We start from the raw sequence: 27940 nt of genomic DNA on the forward strand, positions 1-27940 counted from the left end.
CTTTTGAACTACTTTTATTTAATAGAAGAATCAAACTCCTATTATTTCTATCATATTTTATCTAATAATTGCAACCCTTTTCAAAAGAAAATTCGAATAAAATTAATGACCTTTTTATTCAATACCCATTTGTCCTACATTCCTCACTCGGGATTACATTTAGCTAGAATATTGCTGAATGATTTTTGTAATATACAGATGATAATCGTGATCATGTGCCACGGATGAAAAACCAGATGCATTATGCCAATACTTATTATTACTTTTAAACTTTTTACAAAATCAAACACTGATAGCTCTGTTTTTATGTCATTTTTTAAGCATCATTAGGAATTATATTGTTCTTAATTACTCATTTTTATAAATGGAACTAAGTCAACATTTCTTATGAATTCTGCTTTTATTCATGATCATTACATTGCAAGTCATAAACTTCACCCTTTCACATCAATTTTTACCTTTGAAGTAACCAGTATTTCATGAGACCTGAAGTATGTTGATGAACATCAGATCTGTACAACTATAACTTCACAGATTTCATGAGCATTCTGCAATCACTAAAATGTTAGTTTTTAGATCATCACTTTTTAAAGAACATCTGTCTTCTGTACTTGAAGAACATTTGGGTATTGTTTTTTTTGTAATCCTTCTCTTATTGGTATTACAGGAAACAGGTACAGCAATATGATCCATAACATTATATTGAATCATTTGCTATTTTGTATACAAATCTATGACCTGGTGAAGACACCAATCGCATAAAAAGAAACAATAAACTCTATTTTTTAAAACCTATTTTATTAAACCTATTTAGCTAGTTGTTGGTTAATTGGATTACCAAACTTAATTGGTACCAAGATGTAGTTTTAGTCCGACTACATATTAGTAGCATACCATCTGGCATATAAAAAAGCTAAGTTTTGCCAAAAGCCCATTAGTTTGTAGCTACTGTGGAGATATTTTATGTTCACCACATTTAATAGAATTTTTAACTTTACTAGCTTTCATCTCAAATATTTTAATTTAGACTTTTTATTAAGTGCAACATTTCATCCAATTTTTTAAAACGTTTTCTTTTTTACGTCTAGTTTGAATATTATTAGTTCCATTTTCTGCCATTTTATTGCAGTTTTTTTCCTATTGAATAAATTTTAACCTGTTTTGATGCATCTTACTCTGTCTTGAGAATTAATGTTAGTTAACCAAATTTAAATTATGAATATATGCTGAAAAATTTACATTTTTTTAAAATTTAATAAAATTGTTTTGGCATTTAATGAAATCGTTCGGAAAAAGTGTATTTGACAGTTTGATAAAGTTTTTTAAACTCAGTTATTTTAGAACTAGAGAAATAATAGAAATTCTTAAAGGATGAGATGCTTTCCTATTTCCAATAGGGGAAAAAATTTTTTAGCGTGGATTCTTTTTTTTTTTTTTTTTGTGTGTGTGTGTGTGTGTGTGTGTGTGTGTAATTATGTAAAATCATAACATAATTTTCATTTCTAAGTTATATTTATTTTTTCAAATATTTTAAATCTTATCGAATTTTTGTTCATATTTCATTTGCTATTAAATTTTGGTTTTGATTTGCTATTAATTTTTGAATTGGTAATAAATTTTAAATTTATCATATGAGAATTTTAGATTCAGCCACATTATTTGTATATTTTAAAGTTTTAGTTTGAAGAATTTATTTCAAAATGATCTAATATTTTTTATAATAAAAATATTGTTTTTTATTTATAACTCAGTTTTATCCTCAATGAAACAAAAAAAAAATGCATTTTTTACTAGGAACTACACAGGCCCACAGCGTACAACTGATTTACGTGGATCCAGTATCAAAAATATGTCTAGAGGCGCATGCTCACCACCATATGAAGTGGATGATGACAGCCATTCAAAGTATATTTTTATATTACCATTTTTTATGAAATTTATAAATAAATTTTATTTCAAAGAAATATAAAGGTAATGATTGATTTTGGTATTTGTGTTATGCGTTTGATGTGTTAACTGAATTTGTGCCACATTATTTTTTTTGACTTAAATTTAACTCCTTTGAAAAAATATCAAATTATTAATACATAGAAGCAAAATATCACTTACTTTAACATTCGATTTAGTTGAAGGCATAAAAACTGCTATTATGATAACCTCCATAGAGTTTGAATCATTTTACGTAATTTTATAAAAATAAAACCTTCATTTTAATTTTTTGTACAAAATTAAAGAAGTTGCTGTTCATATCAAATAACTAGGTTTGAATAGAACCTTTTGCTTGTGTATCTTCATTTTGTTTGTTTTGTATATAGTTATGATTAATTAAATATTTCAATTTAGTTACACATACTAAAACCTTTATTACAAATACTGTATTATCTCACTTTTATGTGACCATCTTGAATTTTTTCTATCATTTACTTCATTTTTTTTATCCCCTCAAGATTTCCAGCTTTTAAAACATTTTAAAACCCTATTTTAAATATGTTTATGAAATTTTATACTTCCTGCCACTTAACCATGCCAAGCAGCTCAAACAGAAAAAACTTTAAATAAAATGGATGGTAACCATCCATAAAAGTAATGATAGCATCATTTGTAAAAGGAGAGGAGGGGGTGAATTGGATAATCTAAATGAGCTTAAAGATAAATAGAGAGCATGAGGATAAAAGATGCAAACAAGGTCATTTTGAATTATATATTTCAATAATAAGCAGTAGTTGTTTTTTTCATCCAATGTAACCATTTATTAATATTATAAATATATTATCGTTCATTATGATTTAAATGTCTCATATAGAGAAAACACATTTATTGTATATATGTATTTCCCTATATTCCCTATCCTATATATATATATCCTATTCCTATTTCCCTATCCTATAAAAACTACCAAATTGAAATAGCATATTACATAATATTTTTACTTCTTTTCTCTTGGCTAGCAATTAATTTACATAGGTTATTTATTTGTATGGAAATATTAAAAATAAGAGTCTGTAAGATTAATAATGTGCTTTTATGAAGTATTTACCTTTTTCTTTCTTGAGTATTTTAATCTATGTAAATGATTTCTTGCAATTTACAATTCTTTCCTGGTCCCTTGAAAAGTGCAAAAGTAATGCAAGTTGTATGATAGTTATGTTACTTGTGCTTTTATATTTTTATGTTTTATGTGCGTTTTTCATACATTATATATATATATATATATATATATATATATATATATATATATATATATATAAGTATATGATAAGATTTTATACTAAATACTGTGTTTAACCTCTTTTTGAACGTTTATTTTAGCAAGAAAATAACTACTCGAATTTATCTAGGTTTATGACAGACAGTTATTACAGTTCACGTAAACCGCAACAACAACAATATGATCGTCAAATAGGAGATAGTGATATCATGAAAACAGAATTTCGACGACCCAGAGATATTTTACTCAGTGTTGTATCTGAATTCCACACTATATGCTCAGCAAGACTCGCAGATCTAACTAAAAAACTTCGAGATTTATCAAGCAAATCAACTGAACTTTTAGATAACAAGTGTCATTTTGTAAGTAAATTATTTCTTCATTTGTTAAAATAACTTTTTTTTTTACTACTTTGCCAAAAAACATTTTTTTAAATTTTAATTATTTAACATCTTTTATTTATAAAGTTTACAAAATACAAAGAATTTGTTTATAAATTATTGATCTTTGGGGGGTGGTTTCAATTTACCTTACTTCGTTTTATCTTTTTTAATTAGTATAGTATATATATTATAATACATTCAGTATATAGTATAAATATTAAATACTGAAGATAATTTCAAAGATATATACAATTTTATTGTTATTTAGATGATATGTCTTATTGTTACTTTTTTATTATAGGTTTTATATATCTAAATTTTTGGAATTATTGTGAATTTAAAATATTTTTATAATCATTGCTTTAATTAAAAATATGATTAATAATATCTATTTTAATTTTAATCTATCTAATTTTTATCACCAGATAAAAGTAATTATTTTATCTGGTGCACTTTAAAAAACATTTTTTGATTACCAAATTATTATAAAGCATTAACTTATTTTAATTACAAAAAAATATCCTGAAACTCATGCTTATTATAAGATAATTGAAAGGTGAAATAATAATTGTATTAATTATTTTTTTATGTTATAGGCAGTTATATTTATTTTTATTCTATTTACACTTCAATTTTTTTTTATTTGGTCATCATATCATTTATTCATTTTATTGAAGTAATTAACGCAAAGATAAAAAGATTGAAGAAATTAAAAATAAACAATGTGTTATTTAAAAGATGGTTGACTTTATCTTTTGATTTGTCATTTTTTATCAATGAATGGTCTTTTTTTTTTTTTTTTCCCCCTCCTTCATATTATTAAACCTTAGTAATTGATCTTCTATTTTCTTTCAGAATTTTTTACCTAGTAATTATTTTTACCTAATAAATAATTAAAATTTTATCTTAAATAGCATAACTTATACTTGTAATTTGACACCAATGTATATTGAATTGTTTGAAAGTAATTAATATCAAGAAAAGATGCACTAAATAGTAGTATTTATCGAACTGATATTATCGAATAAAATTTCTCCTTTATTGTGTTATTATTTTTTATAATTTAATATCCAACATAAGATTTAATTTAAATTTAAATTTCTCTTGTTCATAGTTTATTTATTTATTTTAGAGATTAGCTGAAGTTGCTCACAGTCTTCTTAAAGTCGCACCTTACGATCCAATAACTATGTCTTGCCGTGGTCTTCAACGTTACATGAATGAAGTGCTACCACATTCAGAATGGGCACAAGAAGCTATGAGACCTGCTTTAATTATGGTGCTTCGACGAATTGAGAAGACCTTCAGTAAAATTGCTAAAAAACCGACTATCCGAGTGAGTTTTATGATTAATTCCTTGACCATTTACATTCAAAATCCGATGGATTAAGACCCTATTCAAAACGTATTTACCAAAGAAGCTAATTGCTAAATGAAACTACAAATTGGAAATAGACAAATGAATAACAACATGAGGAAGATGATTATACTTTTTAAAGTAATTTATTTAGCTTTCTTCATCTTTGTCCATATGAATTTTCTTATTGTTTTTTCATTCACTTCCTGATATACTTGAAATTTAAAATTTTATAGTTTTTTTTTTCTTTATTCTGGATGGCAATATGCTATTTTAATATTTTCAGAAATTATTTATCAATTAATTAAAGTTGAAGTAATGACACCTGCTCATTGTCAACTTGAAAAAAAAAATCTCAAAATTAAAAATTATTTTTTAAAAAAATCTTCAATCCTGAATACTAATAAGTGTGTTAAACGTTTTTAATTAAATTTGTTTTGTTTTTCACTGTTGCTTTAATTTCATTTATTATAACTTTATAAATGCAATTAAAATGAATTTATTATTTTTACTTTCTTATATGCCGGCGCCCTGGCACAGGGGTAGCATGTCTTCCCCATGATCTGAGCGTCCTAGGTTCGAGTGCCGGTTCGGGCATGGTTGTTCTTCATCTGTGTTCTATCTGTGAGGTGTGTGAATGTGCCTCCCTGTAAAAAGGGGTTGTGCAAGCGAATGTGTGAGTTTCATCTTCATATGAGCTAGAAGTCAGACTTTTGCCCTTGGGTGCTCAGGGGTCTTTACCCTCAGAAGCTACTGCATCCCCTTTCTGTGGTAATGCGGACACAACATCATCATCATCACTTTCTTATATATCAAAGTGTCTAAAGAGAAATTTTTGTGATGGTTTATTATCGACTTAAATTTTAAAAATCAGATTTGTCTCTCTGCTAGCTAATCTGTCATCTTTGAGCATGATAATTCAAAAACAGAAGTATAAGAATGCAATTTAGATAATGATTATATCATCAGACTTGTTGATCGGTGTGAAATTTTAAAATAAATCTGCTAAAGATTTTTCGCTTGTAAATCCGTTTATTTGTGTATATGTGAATGTAATAATTGAAAAAGGCATAGTATATAGTTTTGATATTAAAATTATAAAGTTTTATCAAATTTTGGACACAGTTTGTCAATGGGAAGCTATATTAAATGGCATACTTAATTTCCTTCACTATATTACATAATTTAATATAACCATTTTTTGTAAGAATATGAAAAATTTCAGAGAATAACATTCTTGTGATTTATTTATATTATCTCTTTTTATAAATTATTTATGAAAGTAAAAAATTTTGGATTAGGAGTGCTATTCCTTATTTAGTTCTCGTTTCTTCTTATAATAAATCTCGGACTGCGTATTTTTTTTTATTGATTTGATCAATAAGAAAATATTGATAACAGGTTATTGCATCTGCATTTCCATTATATTTCTATCAAACTTGGATAATTTTCTATAAATTGAAAATTGGTTTCAGTAATTTTAGCTAAAGTTGTTTTGAAACAGGAAAATGATATATTATAATTTTATTTTGCTTCTCATCTTCTAAAATCCCAATTTCATCTCTAAATAATGATTTTCTTATCATAAATAAATTCCTTTTTTTTTCTGCCCCCTCCCCTTTTTTTCGTTTAAAAGATTTCACTCTAAAGCTAAGATTTTCTTATGTTATTTCAGTTATTCAAATCAAAATCGTGTTCTTGTAGAGTAACTAAATACTGTGTAGAGGTACTTCAGTGGATTGAAATTAAATATACTTTAAGAAAACATGAACACTTTAAGAAAACATGGAAGTATCCAAGCAGTAAATTTCTACAATTTTAGCATTATTTGGAATTTTCAGGGTTTTTTTTTATGTGAATGTAATAGCTTAACGACTGTTGTAAAATAAATAACTAAAATATTCCAATGTTGAAAAAAATAATTATCTGTGAAAAACAATACAAAACAGAGCACCATACAATTTGGTTATTTTTTCTGTAGTTAATCTTTATTCTTAACTATTTTTTGTTTTTATCAGTGTAGGAATTTTATTTCTTAGCTTATTTAAGATTTAAGATTTTTTTTACTTTTTTACAGCGCTTAACTGATTGGAATGCTGCCAGGTCACTTCTTAAAGGTTTGTACTGGAATTTTTTACTAAACGTTTATTTTTTTGCCCCATAACTTTGATCTCATACTATCTGTCCCATTATAGGTGTATACCTCACATTATACCGACATCCTTATATAGTTCACTTGCCTCATCTCAAGGTACTTAATTTTATTTTGTATTTGGTTTTTGTGATGTGTTGAATTTGCTTTTAAACTCCATTTTATTGCAGTTGATGAGTTTAAGATTCAGGAAAATGCTGATAATATATTTGTGTATTATCTTTCTTGCTTTATTTAGTGCGAAAATAGTTTGTGTAAAATAAAAAAGCCTGATTAAAAACGATTAAAAATACGCATTTATTTTCAGATTGCATTTTACAGAAGACATAACTTCATTGTAGTTTTTCATGTGCTTAAAAAGAATCCCTGCTGGCAATGAAATATCTATTATTAACATTTAAAATTAGAAGTGAAAATTATACATCAGTGTCTAGTGTTTGATGTGATTTTAAAATTCCACTATAACTAATTGAAGTTGAAGAACTAGACTCTTCTTTTAATTACATGCATTGTTTTGCCAAGCATTCTTATTGTCAAAAAAGGAATTACTTTCACATTTATTTTATATCTTCTAAATTACATAGTTCTTTAAAATTTTAATGTATCCTTTTATAACTACTTCTAAACATTAAATGAATTTATACTTTTATTTCTATTAAATATACAACCTTTGCTGTTCTGGTTTTGCAAAAAATAGTGTTATATTAAATGACAGAATTGAAATTTCCTACCCTAACTTTTCACTTGTATTAAACAGACCTGTTATTGAAAATATCTATTTCTAAGAAACAAAATATCCTTTTAATGAGTATGTATGTATTATCATACTTTACAAATTAAATATCAAATGGCAGAAAAAAAATTCTGCCATCATTTTTCACTTGTTGTGAGCAGAACTACAATGAAAAATACTTATTTAAAAAACAAAAATGTCATGTATAAGAAAAGTAAGTAGCATGCATAAAATTTTACTTTCAGTCTTTAGTAAGTGGGTGTCAAAGTATTATTCTTGGAGACCAAAGTTCCTTTGCTGAAAGCTCTACTAATTTACCTTCTACTGCATCAATAATGGGCCAGTCTCCACCCCCAGGTTTTTGCTCTGTTGTAGTTCGCCTCATTGCTATGCAAATGATTGCCTTAGGAGTAAGTTGTTAATTTAATTACATATAAATTGCTTTGTGTATGTTGTTTTATCTTAAATTATATAGAATTATTTTCATTAAAGAATTTGAAAATCAAATGTTTAAATTTAATCATTAATCCATAGATGTTAGGAAAGAAAGTGAAACTAAATTTTTTTATTAATTTATTTTGATTATGATTTCAAAAGATTTTCAGATATATTATTTTTGTTTTTCTTTTCAAATTGGAAAAATAGTTTTCTGTGTTTGGTTTGTTTCACAAACAACTACAAATTTTAAAATATATTTGTGTGTGTGTGTGTGTGTGTGTTTTTCATATTTTTTTTATTTGAAATACATTGATAATATATAATTTTTGCTGACTTTTCCCTTACACTTAACAGTATTTTTACCTTTCTTTAGGAAACCCAGTCTTTAGAGAGTGTATGTGGAGGTAGTTCTGCTTATTCAAGTCCTGAAAAGATTGAAATGTACCTTATGAATTTGATACTTCCTCTCTGTATAAGAATCAGCAGCAGTATAAAAGGTAAGCATTTTATCTTTTACTGTCTCCTGTTAATAAGCTTGTGAAAATCTAAACTTTAAAAGTATTGAGAATATTTTGGAAAATCAGTTTTCAATTTCCTTTTCTTGTGAGTGTATTCATAAACTGTCTTTATTATTTATTGGAAAGCTTCTAAAACATCTTCTAATAAATTCACTAACACAATATAAATAAAATTTTATAAGCTTATTTGCACATGCATTTGTTATAAATGAATGAAAAGGCAAGTGATAAATTTGACAAATTATTTTTTATTAAAAAATAGAGCATCAAATAAAGCAAGACTTTGTATAGAAAGCAGTCATCATACTGTTTGCTTTTAACTTTTCACGAAGAAAATTCTCTGGATGTTTGTTTTAAAAATATTCTTTCTTCATTAAGTAGTTTAAAAACAACCACCACACATTATATATTTTAGTATAAATGGTTCAGAAAATAAACCACCATGCTTCAAAGATATACTACTCACTATCACACTTTTATAGATTGCAGTTTGGATCCAAAAAACAATCATGTCTATAAATTAAGAATAATGCCTGCTCCTGCAAATAAAGTTTCAGAAACAAAATAAGTGTGACTTATTCATAAAGCCTATTTATTTAATAAAAGATAAAGAACAAAAAAGATGGTGTATGTATGATACCATTCGTTAAAAACTACATTTTTTGCTCCCTGGAGCAATTACAAAAATTATCTCCCTTACAAATACTTAACTTTACTTGATTGATATGATGGTTAATACATCGCATGTCTCCCAGACAGTTAAATACGGTCCGTACAATGTCTAGGCATGCTGAGTAACAAATTATTGAGCTGTTGGGGAAAATTATTCAAGGAAGGTGATAATGCTGGCCATTCTATGCGGGTGATATCCTCAGATTGAAGATATTCATTTACGATATCTGCACGGTGAAGACAGACATTGTCAAACTTAAATTCTGCGACCATGGTTAAACAAACGTATGTTTTGTTCCAGAATGATGTCTTGATATATTTGGCCTGTCATGGTTTCGATTTTAACATGTAGATCTGTTCTGGAGCCAAATATAATTCCACTCCAAACGAGCAATCCTGCACCACTATAACGGTGTCGTTCAGTGATGTTCTCGTGGTGGTAACGGGTTCCAAGCGTTCTCTATATGAAACTCTTACGTGAATCGAACTAGAAACTAAACCTGAACTCTTCGGTAAACATCACAGAAGTCCATTGTGATGATATCTACATTGCATTTTCTCAACCCCAAGCCAAATACTCTACGCCAAAAGTTAATATTTAGTAACTATTGTATGCCAGTGTCATGTAAGGCGTTTTCTGACATGACGAGTTTATTAGAGAGTGTGCGAGAAAGCTTTAGGGCGATCACTTCCGCTTGTTGAAGAAATGAAATTCTCCGAGACCGGTTTCCAAAATCTAAACAAATCCTCCAAGAATTCTGAATTGACAGCCTTAAAATTATACATTGACATATGTCGTAAAAGAAATTATACATAATTCGTATTCTTCTGATCTTAAAATTAATATTTTCTTTGTTTATTAAACTTCTTTAAAATCTGTCTCAGAATACTATTGCTTTGCATAAGATTTCCAAACAAAGCTCTTAATAAATAAAATTTTTGCCATCAAAGATAATAACGATCAATTTTTGATTTAAAAATAAATTTGAGGCCTTTAATATGTATCACTTCATTCAAGTATATTTTTCTTGGTTTTCCCAACTATTTTACGTCTAATCTTAAAATGTGTTTTTTTTTTCTATTTAAATTCTTTTTTTAGTTTTGTTTCTTGTTTTGACCTTGGTGTAGCTTAGACAGAAATGATTCTTGTATCATACCACAAACTAACCACATGCTTATACTGACATACTTGAAAAAAAATACATATTGTTTTAAATTTTTGAGTTCCATTTTGGTTAAATCCTATCATCCTATATTGATGAGATAAATCCTATCATCTATTTGAAAGTATTCCATTATAAAAGAATAGCTTTTCCATCTTATTTTATTTAATGGAAATTCTTTTTCTATGATATTAGACTTTGTAAAATGTAAGATATTTTATTCCATCTTTCAGTCTTAAATATTTCAATAAATATATAGTTTATTCAATAAATTAATTAGTTTCTTAATTTTTCTTTTAGATGTTCCAAAATTGAGACACACTGACATTGCTTTTGCCTTGACTATGATTTTACATGCATTAGCCCCTATTTCTCCTCAAAGCAGTTCAACAGCAAAGGGGGCTTCAGACAGTAGCACTCAAGGAAAATCGCCAAATCGAACCAAGATGTTTCTTTTCCATATTGGATTTCTTGGTAGATATAAGAATTCTTTTATTTATATCATTTCTCCTTTTTTAATTGCAGTATATTAACCCATTTTAATTTTGTAGGATTAAAAGTTCTAATGGTGTGTTTTGAGAAGCAACTGAGTAATGACTGGTATCGCATTGCTTGTTGCATACGTGAACTTGGGAATAGAATGCAAGGTGAGAAATTTTATAATTTTAGTCTATTAAAAAAAAATCTTTCATTTCTGCTTTCTTTTATAATCTGTGTAAGTGAAAGTAAAAACATTAATTTTAAATAATTAAACTCATTAATATTCAAACTAATTGATTGATTTTGGACATAAATTTCTAAAAAAATTTGTAAATTATGTTAAAAACACCGAGATAACTGTAAAGTGAAATTTCGTTTTTGGTTTACAAAATAATAATCAGAAATTTAGTATAAAAACATATTGAAGACTTGTTATTGATATGTATTAAAAATACATTTAAAATATTATAAAATATCAAAAATAAAGACAATTTTTTATTTCCTGATATTACTTCGAAAATAAATCAAGAGAAAAATTTCAAAAGCTGGTTTGTGATGTATATCAATTGGAAATCATTTTGAAATTTGAAAATGCACGTTGATTTTTTAGATCAAGCTAAAAGAAAGTTTAAATTAAATATAACTATCTTCAAATAAGAACATGTATCATTATTGAAATAATAAGCATATTCTATTTATATTTGTATTAATTTGGTCTGTTATTGAGGGTATCTATCATCATCTGTTGTTGGATATCTATCATCATCCTTGTTTTATATTTTTGGCCTGCTATTTCCCTACGAGTGATAATTTTGATAAAATCCATTTCTCATTCTAGGTGGTATGGGATTGTGGAATTTCATTGATTTCACTGTTACGCATCGTACACCTTTGTATATCTTGTTGTATCCTATGATTAAATGTAGAGTAAGTACTTTTATAGATATATATATATATATATATATATATATATATATATATATATATATATATAATATGTTTATAACTAGTTAAGAAAATACATATTAATGGATTAAATTCTTTTAGTGTTTTGCTTTTAGAATGTAGTTAATTTTGGTGTATGATTGAAATTTTATTTTTACATTCACTTAAATTTAACCTAATTTTAACACACTTAAATTAAAATATACATTTCTAATGTGTAAATATTTATATTCATCATTTAATTCTTATTCCTTCAATAATTGTCATAGGTTTATTGCTGACTTAATATTTATTGGTTAATTATTTACTTTCTTTTTTTTTACAAATAAATCTGTTGCTGTCTTTGATTGGAAATCAAATATTAGCTATAAATCCAACAAATTTTGTTTAACGATACTCTTAAAAATTTTTGAATTGTTGAGTACCCTTAAAATTTCAGAATATATTGTCCAGGTTTTTAAAGACATGTTCACATCTGTATTTTTTATTAATAATATTTTTATGTATTGTGCTTAAGAATTAATTTGTATGTTAGAATAACTGTATTCATTCTAAAATTTTTTAAATGCAAGTCTTTGTAAAATGTTGAGCTGAGGAATAAATACCTGGCAAGAATTCATTAGAATGCATTTTAACACTAAAACCATCGACTGTCTTTTTGACGTTGTCAAATTTCATGCTTAAAAATTTTGATATAATTTATGTATTGTGATGTATATATTATTATGTATATATGAACTTCATGGCGACTTTTAATGAAATATAAGAACAATTACATATTCTTATTCAATTTCCATTCAGTCATTTTAACTTCCATAATTAGTATGACCTATACTTATTTATACTAGTCAAAATGACAGCTTTAACAATTTCAAAATTTATAATATTTTATGGATCATTTATGCAATGATGGACATCTATATGTGTGTATATTCATTTATACATCGCTTTCAGACATTTCCTGGAAAAGTTTAAATAAAATTTTCATATGAAATTATATTGATTAAACCAAAGTGTTCAGAAGCCATTATAGTGAGATCTATTTTATTCTGATTATGAATCAGACTCTAGCAGGTATAAGTAATCAGGATATAATCATTATCAAATATTATTTTTCTTAGTTTTTTTTATTAATAATTAATAAATTATTATGTTAAATGTTGTTTTTGTTAATTTACATTCTTTTATTTACATAAACTAAGCCAAAAGTTACACTCAAAGCCATGGTGATCAAAACCCCGTCAATTTGATAGGTTTGTTAAAACTAGGTATATAATTAACATTGTTAGTTATATGAACCTGAAAAGATAGAATTTGAAAAAACATCCTTATAGGTTTTAATTTATTTAAATTTATTTGCATCTTTTATACTTCATAATGATTAATTTATCCACAAATATGTTTAAAACACTTTTTAAAATAGAATTTATTGATTAAAATTTTGAATAATCTTAAATTAGTGTAAGTGCATTGAGATACAAATGAAGTTTTAGATTGTTCAATTTCAAATTTATGCTTGCCATTATTATCAAATTTATGCTTATTGTTATTATACTTTGAACAAAATGTAGAATTTCAGTAAGAATTTTATAATTGTTTCTTATTGGAACAATTATAAGATTCTTACTGAAATAAGTAAAAAAAAATTTTAACCTTTACATTGTGCATATTTGTAGACTATTTTTATAGTCTCACTTTATATATTTAGAAATTTTGATAAATACTTCAGCATTGTTGCTTGAGTTTTGGGATTTATTTATCCTTATTTTTTCCTTAAAAAAAAGGATTTATAAAATTTCTTTATCTTACATCTTTATTATTACTAATTGTTAAAATTAAAAAATTTTTTCTTTGTAAAAAAATATATATATTTATATTTGGAAGATTAAATTCTGGAAATTATTTCTCCTTCAATTAATTAATTGTACAGAAATTTTACATGGCCTTTTTAGATGCTAAATACCATTTGTGACAATGAACAAGAATATTCGTTTCAACAAAGAATTAAAGGTAAATTGTTGGGGCACAATTTACCCACACCAAAGAGTCATGGAGCTTTGTATATTGACTTAGTATCTGAATTGAAAACATTGAAAGAAGATTTAATATCTTGGAAAATAGGTAAAATATTATTATTTGTTGATTTTCTTCATAAATTTTTTCATGCATATTTATTTTTATATTTACTTTTTAAACTGATTCATAATCTTAAGACATATTGTCTTAAAAGTTTTCATAATCTGTTATAAAATAGAATCATTTTATTATCTCTTTAAGACTAATGTTTCTTACACAGTATCAATCTTTAAGATTCATTGGCACTTAAATGACATTTTTCTACAACAAAAATGCCCCTTCATACATATTCATATCTCAAAGCCCAAAATATCGTTAATAGCTTATTAATACAAATTTGAGTAAAAAGATTGTAAAAAAAACCATGATGATTTTATTCCTAGTTTTACTCTATATAATCATAACTAGGTAATATAATGATTGCACAAATTTAAACTATTCTTTTATTGAATATGTATTTTATATATATGTGTGTGTGTGTTCTAGAAGATGGTAGCACACATAATTCTTCTTTAATAAAATATAAACTTCTCCTTGATAAAAGTATACTCTTTGAATTTCTTTCTTAAAGTTGTTTTATCGGATTTGTTGTACTTAATGTAGTTTTGAAGTAATAAATGTTCTTAAACATATTATTTCATGAATAAGTTTTTAAAACAGACTGCTTAGTAAAAATCAAATTACATCTGATAACTTGCATTCTTTTTAAAAAAAATAATTTTATAAAGAAAGTCTTTTTTTTTTCTCCATTGAAAGTATATACAGATTTCTTTAATGCATAAGTCGTATGTTTCAACTTATTTTATTTCTGAGACCATTGTTCTCAATTTTTATCATATTATCATCCAATCAATCAGTATTTTACTCAAATGCTTAAAAAAATCAACATAAATTATTTCCAAAGTTTATTATATTTGGTTGTAGTATAACATCATGATAATTATTTTTCTTGTTTAAATTTACCCTTTAATGTAAAATTTAAGCTTTTTTTATACTTCACCATATTTAACTGACTAATTAAAAAATATTCTTTTTGTGTATAGTGATTTTGCGTTCAATTTTTAATTTTTTTCCCTTGCTCTGCCCTTCCCATCATTCCTTTAAATTAAATTTAGTTAAAATTAATAAAAGAAAAAATCTTGATGAATATTATTGTTCTTAAGACATGTCAGTATTGAAATGTTTGTTTCTGAAATTTTCTGTAAGAGCTCTAATAATATGATTTAATTTTTCTCTGGGCGTAGACTCCTATATTTTAGAATTTTTTAATGATTGAAAAAATTGCTGCTTTTTTTATTGCTTATTACTTTATAATAAATAACTTTGTGTTTTGAACCACAGGAGAAATGATTTTTCATCCACAATTGCAACTTATAAGTACCATGTACTGAGAAACAATCCTCAGATAGGTATTCTTTTGACAATGTTCTTTCAGGAGGAGGTAAAGTAGAGCGCCTGAAATCAACAGTATCAACTGATCACAGTACAAGTGATACCTCTCAGCAAGTAGGTTTCTTATACCAAATGACTAGAAGAAGTGAGCATTCAGGATTGAACGACAATCCTGCCGAACAAAAAAGCGAAACAAAAACTGATATCCCGCCACCTACAGAACCTCCCAAACATAGCGTCCCGTTTATTAGTAAGTGACTGGGGAAACTGCATGGAATTGTGGATTTAGTGGGATAGACTTATTGTTGTGAGAAGAAATGTGCATGCATTTAAAACTTAAATGTGTATTGGTGTTTGTGTGCATGCTATGTGTTGTAGCATTTGGTTTTGTGAATTTAGTGGTGTATAAAAACTGTCTCAAAATAAATGAAAAAAAATTGGACCCATATGATCAAATGAAAATCTTAATGACCATTTATTTTGTGAATAATATTGTTATTATTGAATGAAAAAAATTCTGATGCTGTTTACAGTAATATTTTCTTTTGTTTAGGATTTTTATCTATATATTATATAAAATCATAAACATAACTTTTAAATATGCATTTACTAATCAGTTGTTCAAACATCTTATTTCTGTAAAACAAAGTAAGAAAATGGAGAGTGAATATGATTTCCCAATGATTGCTATAAGGCAGTGTTTTATTCTTAATCCCGAAAAAATTTGAAAGTGTTTCAAATAATTCATTAAATTAACCACTCTGAATATTTTCATGTTGTACTAATACAATTTGGCATTCCCGAACATTCTATTTTTTCATCCATCCATTTAGGCCGATCATTCACGAGCACTCAACGCCAAATTCACTCCAATCTCCTTAATTATCACTTTGCTAGAGTATGCTGCAAATCTCCACTCTATACACTCCAAGTCTCTCCTTCCCCACCTGCATGCAATGAGTATTCTTTCTAAATGGCTGGATGGAATTGGATTGGAGAGAAATTAATACGAGTTGAATATCGCGTCGAAAAGCGGTGTAATTAATGCTTTAGTACTTTTTCTTAGTTTCGGAATATTTGAAGAAAAAATATTGTCTTTTTTTTATACTGAGAACAATTTTCAGAAAATGTGGGAGATAATTTTGCACATAGTTCAAACATGTACAAAAATAAATATATTGTACAAAATATATATTTTTTTATTTAGGTATCAATAAAGATGAAAGATTAAGTCCTTGCAGATGTAAACATGTAGTTTGGGGCCAACAAAGTCATTTTAAATATCAAATTCTGATAAATATTAAAGATTTTATTTTATTAACCTTTGTTTATTTTGTTTTTTTGTAAATATTCTTTGAGGAGGCTTTATAATCTTATAAAAAATTTAACTGTTTGTCAAACTTCACGTTGTCTTCACTTCTTATTTTGCAAAATTGAGCTTAAATTGAGCTAGTAACAAATCAATATAATATTTTGTACTTAGCTTTCTAAAGTGAGGATAAAACACACTATTATATATTTTATGAAACTATAAAAGCAATTTGAATTTCACTGTAACAATAAAAAGTATATAAAAAAAATGTAACATTTTTTTTAAGAATTTGTATGATAAACTTATCTTAAATCTTAAGCAGTTTTTGAATTTTTAAATTTAAAAAATATTGGTGCAGTCAATTTTTTTCGACCGAAGAATGTCAGTCTAATTTATTTCATAATAAATTAAAATTTCAAAATAAAACTCCGAGATACACGTTCCTATCCTTCAAAGTTTATTCCTGTCAAATTTGGAAATCCCAAGTCAAATTGTGTATTATTCCACCAAATAGATACATCTATTTCTAAGTGAAGCTCATTCATTTTCATTCTTCCTGATACAGAAATTACGTAAAATCATTTAAATACCAAAAATATGGCTTGGCTAGAAGTTTGGGAAATTAATTTATGGTATTTGAAAAATTCTTATTGTCCACATGTGAAATTTGATAGAAAGATACGAAATTTGCCATTAAAGCTACAACAATATTTTGCTTGACCTTGTCATGATACGAAAGATAAAAGAAATTTTAAAATAAATATGAACGATATGGAATTGAGCTTCCCCATTTTTCTTGGACTTAATTATAAGGAAAATATTGCATTAGATCCTGATTATTTTTATATGAAATTATATGCTCACTTGCCTAATTGGAGATCATCATCATTGTCGTATTTTTTTTTTTTATAGGAGGTGCCTCTACTGATAGTTCTTTACCACCAACGGAACCAGAAGCTGAGGCAAGCACCTTTACGAATATAGGTAAACATATTCATAAAGGACTAAGCATTAGATTCAGCTCCAGAGGTGGGAGTAGGCAAGTCTTAAGGCAATTATTACGTCGTAGTAGTTACCCGTATCCAGAAGATGAAGCCAGCACTGCTGAAGGTACTCTTTTTTAAAACTCATTTTTACTAACTCACATTAAACTCACTCTCAAAACTTTGGTTACGGACAGATATAGCGCCATGCCAAGTCGTTAGTTCATAGGGAGATTAGTTTAAATTCGATTGTAATTTCACACATACAAGATTGAAAAGCAGGGAATAATTATATAAATGAAAATAATTAATATATCACATTTTTAAAACCAATTAAAAAGTATTAAAAAAATTTCTCCTATCCCCTTATAAATTTATAACGCCATACGTATTCCTAATCCCCTATAGATTTTCCTGTAAATTTGTGATTGTGAATTATTAAAATTATTAAAATTCACAATCACAAATCTTCAAGACTAAAAAGTATAAAATAATTTCTTCTATTTCCATACATATCCCTAATCCTGTATAGATTTTCCTGAAGTTTTGTGATTGTGAATTTTAAAAATTCACAATCTTAAATTTTTAGGACTATCTATTTGGGGTTATGAGTCTGTACGGAGATAGGAAAAATTATTTTTACATTTTTTTAAATTTTTAAATTAATTAATTTTTTAAAAACGTTATTATATTAAAAAAAAATATTTAAATAATTTTCTTTGTAGCATTAAAATTTTTTTTTTATTATTCTGCTTTAATTGGTTGGAGCTTAGAGGGTGTGTGGGACTGCCTAATAATTGATTTGTGGAAAACAAACTTGAAACAAACTTCTTCCAACATATTATTAAACTATTATCTTTTGCAATGTATTACGAAAACCGAATCTGAAAAACACATGTTTGGCATTATATCTGTCTGTCTGTGAACATTATAACTCAAAAATGCTTTGAACTAGAAGATGAAATATAGTATATGGACTTTAAACCAAATTTGTAGATTTCTGGCAAGTTTTGAACGAAATTCAATCAGTGAAAGTCTGTCTGTCTGTCTGTTAGTTGTTCGATTATAAGTGAACTCGACAGCTACAAGATGAAGAGAGCTAGATGGGTAAAATTTGGTGCACAGATTTAGTATCTAAAGTGTAGATCTTTTCAAAAATTGAACCAAATCACTCAAAGTGTTGACCGTCTGTCGGTCTTTATTTTCACGTTTAAGTAAATGCAATAACTCACAAGCGCTATGACATATGTATAAAATATGAAATCTTATGTGATCTTTTGACTACAATTGCAGTTCTATTTAAATTTTGATTTCAATCGGTCTGAAAAAAACGCATTCGGTTTTCTGGTATTGTATATTAACAACATTTCTGGGATTCATTACTAAAGATCTCGCTATTATTTTCTGTTTTGTAGTATTGTTCGCCAATTAATGATGCATAAATACATTCATTAGATAATATGTGAGAAAGTTTCGGTTAAACCATTCCTGTTGGTTTACTTGATTCTTTAAACGTCTGTTAACTGTCTTTTTGCTTCATTTTCCGTAGAGGGTTTGAGCAAACGGAACCCTGCAGTGTCTGAGCCTCGATTGTGGCGAAAGAGTACCTTTCACATTAAAAGAGATGGGAATAAGAAAGCAGGGGTTGGCAGCGGCAGTAGCCTCACGTCGCTGGGGACTACCAGGCAGGTGGAGGAACAAGAATCTCTTCATGATTCTCCAGGAGATCCATGTAAGATTTTAACCAGAATCATTTTAAATGCAGTAATATAAAGCTTCTATGATTGTCATTATTTTATAATATGAGATCTTTTCATTTATTTATCTGAATAAACTCTGCGCAAAAATAATTTATGTCATTCCAAATAAATTATTTCTTAATTGAAGCAAAAACCTTCAAAGAATAATGCTGAACATAATTTAGAATTTTTTTTTTTAGTTAAAGTTTTCTTTTATATTTTTTTTTTTTTTTTTGTAAAACTATTTATTAATCTTAACTAGTATATTTAATATCAAAATTTAATCCTTTAATGTTTTTTTGTGAGTAAAAATTATCTTATGCAAAAATTGTATTATTTGTGGATGCAAACTTTTAAATTACTTAACTTATTTAAAACTCAATAAAAGTTGAACTTAAACTTTTAAACTTAACTTATTTTAAACTCAAAAGTTATTTTAAATTACGAATTTTATTCTTTTAATTACGGATAAACTATATAAATATATTTAAACAAAAAGTTTTTTTTTAAAAAAATAAATTTTATGTACTATTTTGTGTTATGTGTTTCAAGGAAAGGATTGTCTCGTTTTGGATTTTTAAAATAATTCAATAAGCGAAAGTATGACATCACATCCGGAGCAAAAAAAAAAATTTAATATAAACAGTGTTGCTATTAGCGATAGGCGAGAATCGAACTCGCAACCTTATGGTTCGTAGCCGAGTAACATGACCACTAGACAAAAGAAATTTCTCATGTCTCGTAGCTGTTATCTGACTTATAAAGCGTCATCACATTACTCCTCCTCTAGTGCGTCAGAGGTGAGACGAACGATATTTTGTCCTGTTTTTGCTGTTATTAGTGGTGATATATTGGCTGTTGCGCCTTAGCCATTTTTTTTTATTGGCTGATTATTTATCAGCTACATTTGTTTATTGGCTGCTTATTTATCAGCTACATTTGTTTATTGGCTGCTTATTTATCAGCTACATTTTTTTTATTTATTGGCTGATTTTTTATCAGCTTATTTTATTATTATTATTATTATTTTATTTATTTCTGGTAGAGGGCGCCACGACAGTTGTATGAAGTTTGCGTATTTTCGTCATCGGGTCACCAATGTTGCGATTGGCGATATGCGAGGACCGAACTCGCAAGCATCACCACAACAGAAACAATGATAGTTACATGTGACATGGCATTTATATAAATAGCTGCTCAAAATTGCCATCGTCTGTTTCGAGTATGTGCTCTATGCAATCCCCATTTGCTCACCACCAGACATCTTAATGTCGTTAAATGTTGAGGTAGCATGCAGATGAGTATTTAAATCATGAAATAATTGGAGTTCAAAATACCTTCATCTTAGGGCAGGGAGGAATTTTAGGGAAGTAAATCTGGTGACCGTGGGGTTCACTTTACTAGACTTTCTCACATTCATCCAGTGACCAGGGCATTCATTATTTTCTAACAAACCAAATAATGGCTGTACCACTACAGAACAGAGCTCTCCTATCATCTTTTTTTTTTTTAACTGTTTTCCTGTTGTAAATTTAAAAGATTTTTTAATGGACCCTTTATTTTCTAAAAATTTGTATATCCTATCCATTTCACTATCACGTGAGATTTAATAAAACTTATTTTTAACGGCAGGTATGACAGCATCATTTTTCTTTAGTATTTTCTCTAAAACTATGCGTCATAGAAATATGGTTCTGTAAACAAGTTTAATATACTCTAAGCGAGGATTCTCGTCCTGCAGGATTTCTTCAATGATATTGGAATATCTTTGTGAAATTAATATATAATGTTTGAACTTGTGTGATGTCCTTGTCTACGTCCTAAATAAGTACAATGATGAACATTATTATATTCAGAAAAATTACAGAAGTTACTTCATTTGAAAAATGTTTGTTCGTTTCTTTTTTTTTAAGTGGAAGTGTGTGTGTTGTTTTTTATAAATTTGAATGCCATGCACATTCTTGTGTAGGTTTCAAATAGTTATTATTCGTTTGCTTGCAGCTGACTCTGTTAGTCAGCCTCCATCTTGCCCAACAAGCCCAGTTGGGGGAGTCCAGTCGCCGGATCCGGATTCGGACACGCATCTACCGAGACACCGCCTCCAGCGACAGAAGGCTCCGAGCCGCAAGACCTTCCGCTACAGGAAGTCCCACCGAGGAGCAGGTTGGGCTGCCCATACCGAAGAGGAGAGTGGAGGAGAATCCATAGCTATGATTCCAACAAAACCGACTGCACAACTGCCCCTTGCCGAGGAAGATAATCCCCACGCTGTGCCAGAAGTGGCGTTCATTCAAAAACAGAGCGTAAGTCCTTTTACATGGATTTTTGCTTTCTCATTTACGAATTACAAAGAAAATATAGTTATGGTCAAAAAATTCGAACTCGAAATGTTGACGAATCTCCATGTTTTAGACCTCCCTGTATTCGAAAAACATATTTTTAGAAAATGTCTGCCTGTGACAAAGATAACTCAAAAAAGCTTTGAACTAGGCAAATAAAATTTGGTTTACGGCCTTTACACCAAATTTGAAAATTTCTATCAAATTCTGAGTAAAATCTGTGCAGAGGAAGTTTGTATGTCCGGCTGTTCGAATATAAGTGAATACGATAACTATAAAACGGAGAGGAATAGAGAGATAAAATTCGGTACACAGATTTAGCATCTAGTGGAGACACATATCAAATTTTGAGCCAGATCTAATGAGGGGTTGACCATCTGTTGGTCTGTATTTTCAGAAACATGTAAACGTGATAATTCAAAAACACAATGAGTTAAATATACTAAATTTGGTACGAGATTTTGTAACTAACATTTTAACAAATTTTATTTTCAATCGATTTTGAAAAACGCTTCTAAAATGCTGATTCGATTTTCGGATACTATTAACCGCATGCTAGGGATCAATCGCCAAATAACTCGCCAAGTACCACACAGTAGATTCAGTAAAAATGCTAAATTCACGCATGAGGCTAGTATTTCGTACATTTTGTACGCAAGTGGAGTGCAAGACGTTCTCTGTATAACGCCTTTACTAGAGAATATGCGAGAAAGTTTTGGGGAGACCACACCAACTAGTTTAATTTAAAAAACAAAATTGTTAATTATATAATGCTAAGATTGATAATGGTGTAATGATAATGTTTTGGCAAGATTGATAATAGTGTAATGGTGACATTGCTAATGTTTTAATGGTTATTTTTATTTCATTTTCTTTATAAGCCGTACATCTGAAAAATTTGTTTGCTTATTGATAACCGTCAGCCTTATTGTTATGGAATTCCCCCCCCCATAGGGCAGTTCAAATATGGGGATGAGGAGCTTCCTGCATGGTTTAGTTCTTATCGCCCTGGTAGGTACCGAAATAATGTGAAGTTGGCTATTCTTCACTGATGACAGACGCACCCTTCCTACGGAAAGAGTTGTACTTTGTCTGGTGATGGTTCTTAGGATTCATCCATTGTTCCCGCCAACACTATAGCAGCTTTCAGGTTTTCCCGTGTTCTCCGGATTACGGCGTTTTATTCCACAGGATAGTACGAAACGTTGGTAGCAAAATGCTGTAGGAACATACTTAAAGTGAGAACTTGCACAAATCAGAACAATGGTTTTTAAACAACCACAGTACAAAGCTCTCAGAGATAACTGCTGGAAGTCAACGTTTTAACGAAAGAATATACTCGATTAATCTTTGTTGCAGGAGCGCCTCCGTTTTAATAATTATGTGATATGTTATCAAAAGACATAGAATGATAATACTGTACTTCCTAATAGAGATATCCCTAAAATTCCCAAATATTCGAAAAACATTTTTGGCGCCAAGGCCAGGCATCGTTGACCTAGCATTCATTCTGGACCGTTAAAATATCTCTTCCTTGCTATGAGATCAACTGCGCAGGGAGCTAATATTACAGATTCGTTGCACTCTTTTTCAAAAATACTTTTAAATGTTTAGTTTAAATAGAAAAGAAAAATTTTCTCTTAGATTACAGTCATATGCAGACAATCTTCAATGAGTTTAATGTTTTGCAGTTAAAAAAAAAAGTTTCTGCTATTTTTTTTTTTTTTATTTTTAAATTTTTTTATTTTGGATAAACCAAAACACAATTATATATAATATGTTTTTATAGGACGTTAATAATTAAGTTATTATTTTTAATACTTAAATTTTTTTTGGATTTATTATTTTTTTTTCTTGTATCTTAACTTTTTAAAGTTCCCATCAATGGCAATTCATTTTTTTTATCAATTAATTTATTTTGCTTTTTAACTAAGCATCTCAAAATGTATAAAATCCTTATTTCTTTTCTTTTAAAATTGATGACTTGGCTAGACTTAAAATGAATGTACGGTTGCCAAAATTGAATTATTTTAGGACGATTATCCGCCAAATGTAATCATGGCAATCTTTTATTGCAACCTAAAAGCTATTTATTCCCGTTCTGATGGACATCCATGATGACGGATTTTAGCGGGTTTTTTGAACGATTGGCAGGATCTTGACTTCTGGCGAGAAACCGTACATTAATCTTAAATCTTGCCAATGGCTGTAAGTTCCTTTTCAATTTTTCATTTTGCTAAATACATTCTAATTTTCTCTCTCTCTCTTGCTTTTTAATAGAGGCAGAAAATTGCCTCTCTTATGGCAGGCGAAGAATCGCCAGTTGAGCGCAGAGCCAAGCGTCACCATGGGAAAAAGAGATTTCGCTCTCATTCTCAATCGCCAACAAGCCCTTTATCCCCAGGTGATGCTCACACTTTAGGTGATTCTGTTGAATCCTTAGGCAGTGGGGAGAAGTGTACGCTTTTACAAGAAGGTGAAAGCCAACTAGAAGAATCGGAAGTTTCCTTGTTAATGGTTTCTCCTAGTAAAGACATAGATAATACTTGCGTTTAATGTTTCTATTTTTTAGTGCATTTTAAAATTGTGAATTTCTAAAGGTGAAATGCGAATTATTATTTCTTTGTTTCATTTTCATTTTATTGATATTTGAAAATATCATTCTTGTATGGATAAGCAAATTAATAGCTGAAAAAAAATCATGTTTATTTTAAAATGATTTCAAATAAGCTTGTGTTTTAAAGTTTGGTGTTTATTTATCTTACTTCTGGGATTATGATTTGAAGATATTTTTAACAATTTATTTTAGTTTTTCTAGTCATTCTCTTGAGACATTGGAAATATACTAAATTTATTTATGATTGAATACACTTGATATCTAATAGATATCGTATCCTTGAGTATTTTCTAATCTTTTGTCAAGATGTAGTCAAATAACATAATATAATGAAGCTGTCATATGAATTCAAATTTATTTGTTTTATTATTTCTTTTTTTTTTTTTTTTTTTTTCATTTTCATTTCATCGATATTCGAAAATATCATTCTTATATGGATAAGCAAATTGATATCTGAAGAAAAAATAGTTTTTATTTTAAGATTATATCAAATGAGCATACATTTTAATGCTTGGTGTTTACTTATTTTTCTTCAAGAAGTATAATATGAAGATTTTTTTAACAATTTATTTTAGTTTTTCTAGTCATTCTCTTGTGACATTAGCAATATATTGCTTATTTCTAATTGAATACACATGATATCTAGTAGATATCAAATTCTAGTGTATTTTCTAATCTTTTGACGAGATATCAAGTAACCAAAAGCATAATACAGTGAAACTGTCGTGTGAAATTCAAATTTATTTTGTTTTATTTGTATATATTTCTTTTAGAATTAAAAATGTATGACTTTTTAAAGTTTACAATTATGTATTGTACTTATCAATTTAATTATTATGAATAAAATTGATTCAGGTACTTGTGTTTTTTTTACGCCCCCCCCCAAAGATAATTCACCAAAAAACTGTAAATCTTCGTCAGTCTTCTTGGCAAATCTTGTATCTTACTGATAGCAGGGTTTGACAGTTTTGCATAATCTAAATATCGCCAAGTAAACTTGTTATTTTGGTGTTCTTGGCACATTCAAAAAATTGCCAGATAAATCCTAGAATGTAATCAACTTGGCACTTTATGTATAATGAAAGTTGGTGTAATTTGAAAATCGCCAAATAAACTCGGGGCGTAAAAATAAGCCAGTACCTTGTTTTGTTGTTGCCTCAAAAAATGAATCTGTAAGTGAATGGTTGGAACGCTTTATCCTTTACGCTCTCGTTCGGAATGGTCTTAGTTCAACGAATTATATTGGTATGTTTGCATGTCAGATGGAAGACTGTTCATTGACTTTATTGTCACTCATTTTAAAAGGCTGGTTTTTCTTTTTCTATAAAGCGTAATATATTCATTTTTTTTTGTTTTGTTTTGTTTAATAATGTTTATAAATGAGCATCAACGCACAAATATCGAATATTTTTTTCCTAAATGGAGCCAACTGATTAAATTTAGAATTGTGCAGCAATGTTTCTTACTGAACAAATTAACATTTTTGGTAGGTATAAACCGATCAAATTTTTCATTACACATAAAAGGCAAATTTGTAAGAAAACTATTTCAACATGCACCTGTAATATTTGAGCACTGAAATTTTAAATTTGGAATATCCTTAAGATTTAGTATTTGGAACTTTGAAGGTTGATCAATACAGTATTTTTATTTCTTTGAAATTTACCATGTCTAGTAAAAGTTTTTGGTATCTGCAACCTTCTCTAAAGTCTGACATATTTTTGTAATTATATATTCAAAAATATTTTAAAATATGATGACAAGAATTTTGTCATCTACACTACTCAGGGTGGTTTATGCAGTCTGTGTAAATGTGCCAAACTGTTTCAAATTAATTGTACATGGTTTGTTATGTATTTGTAAACAATTTCACCAAAAAGAATTTTGTTTTAAATTTGGATTGTACATGTTTTAGATCTAATGTTCTTCCAAATCAGCATTTATAATTTATCAAAATATGTGCATGTATATGACAACTACATCTAATTAATTACATGTGCAAATGTTACGCACAAAAATTTACTATCAGCATTTCAGACTAAAAAAATATTATTCTACTATTAAGCATAATTTAATATTTATAAGAAATCAGTTTTTTAGAATTTCTGAAAAGTAAAGTAATTTTGATAAAAACCCTTAATTTGAACAAATTTTTGAAAACTTATCATAAAAATATGGTGAAATTCTCTGCTGATTCTCTGACAAAACCAGGTGAACTTTTTTCTTTTATTGGCGTTGCTAATGAAATAATTGACTGCAGAGACATTTAAAAATTAAAGATTTATAAATTATTAGTTTAGGAATTTATACGCATTTTAAAGAAATGCACAATTTTATGTGATTTTCTTATGATAAGCATTTATTAGTTTTGTTATTTTTTTCTGTTAAATAATATAGATACATTTTATATTCAATTTTTATATTTCTGTTATTTTCTTTTTTAGTTTAGTTGTACATGAATATTTTTTTTTTATTTTGAAATTCAATATGAATTCTGTGTTATTAGAAAATCGCACTATAATGATATATACTGAAAAGAGACCATTTAGATGTGGGGTATTTTCACTCTAAATAACAAATATATGTTAGAGCCTATCTAATTTTTAGTTTAAAGCTATGTACAATCTACAACATTATGAATGACAGTTACTTGGGTAATAAGTAACGTAAATAATTTTAGGACAACATATATATTGTTGAACTTAATTCCTAGTCGTTTTAGTGTGATTGTAATAACAACTGATTGAATTAATCTATAATTAGATAACAAAGTATTCAGTACAGTTTTAAATGTGTGAATAGTTAGTGTGTTCATATGCATTCAGGTTAGATATTATATATATTATACAACTATAAGAAATCTATATAAAAAGTTTCAAATTGTAGCGTCCTTTGATGTGTGATATACAGTGGTTTTTAAAAATTACTGAATACTGCTTTCAAAATGTATTCAAGAATTAAAAACTACTACCTGAGACAACGACTGAATATTTTATCTTGTAATCATGTTGCAGAATTTTTTAAATAATTGTTTGCTGATAGTTTTATATTCGTCAGTTCTACATAAAAGCAAAAACATGTTTAACATTTATTGAAATTATTCATCTAATTGCATCTTTGTTTATTTCTTCAAAATGCTTTTTAACGGAAAATTAGTAAACAATTTTTTTTTTTAATTTTATGATGGATTACATATTGAATACTTGCATAATGAAATTTTTTCCCCCTTCTTAAAAGATGAAGATAAACATTCTCATTTTATTTGCTTAATTATTATTTTTTTGAGTTTATTTTTCATGAAATGTTTTTATTTATTGTGTTTCTATTTTCACTATTTATTAATCTTTGATATCAGGTTATTTTTATTGTTTTATTTTTTAAGTTTCTTAATTTTATTTTATTTGTTTGTTTGTTTGTTTTTTGTGTTGCTGTT

General features: G+C 27.6%; 1 protein-coding gene across 2 annotated transcripts in view; it reads left to right on the forward strand.

Moving 5' to 3' along the window:
* LOC129966469 (protein unc-80 homolog) overlaps nucleotides 1–24758 on the forward strand; it is a 94025-nt gene extending 69267 nt beyond the window's left edge. The window contains exons 48-63 of one of the 2 annotated variants that reach the window (XM_056080899.1): nucleotides 1795–1905; nucleotides 3339–3570; nucleotides 4724–4927; nucleotides 7026–7065; nucleotides 7144–7199; nucleotides 8079–8243; nucleotides 8645–8768; nucleotides 10925–11098; nucleotides 11176–11271; nucleotides 11943–12031; nucleotides 14002–14170; nucleotides 15561–15767; nucleotides 17742–17939; nucleotides 19362–19544; nucleotides 21553–21854; nucleotides 24171–24758. In XM_056080899.1, the coding sequence (XP_055936874.1) occupies nucleotides 1795–1905; nucleotides 3339–3570; nucleotides 4724–4927; nucleotides 7026–7065; nucleotides 7144–7199; nucleotides 8079–8243; nucleotides 8645–8768; nucleotides 10925–11098; nucleotides 11176–11271; nucleotides 11943–12031; nucleotides 14002–14170; nucleotides 15561–15767; nucleotides 17742–17939; nucleotides 19362–19544; nucleotides 21553–21854; nucleotides 24171–24446 (2626 nt within the window). In that variant the 3' untranslated portion in view covers nucleotides 24447–24758. The remainder of the gene's footprint in view (nucleotides 1–1794; nucleotides 1906–3338; nucleotides 3571–4723; nucleotides 4928–7025; nucleotides 7066–7143; nucleotides 7200–8078; nucleotides 8244–8644; nucleotides 8769–10924; nucleotides 11099–11175; nucleotides 11272–11942; nucleotides 12032–14001; nucleotides 14171–15560; nucleotides 15768–17741; nucleotides 17940–19361; nucleotides 19545–21552; nucleotides 21855–24170) is intronic. The other variant, XM_056080906.1, reaches the window with a different exon arrangement.
* The last annotated feature ends 3182 nt before the right edge of the window (nucleotides 24759–27940 follow it).

This window comes from Argiope bruennichi, chromosome 1 (genome assembly GCF_947563725.1).
Source record: "Argiope bruennichi chromosome 1, qqArgBrue1.1, whole genome shotgun sequence".
NCBI classification, from domain to species: domain Eukaryota; kingdom Metazoa; phylum Arthropoda; class Arachnida; order Araneae; family Araneidae; genus Argiope; species Argiope bruennichi.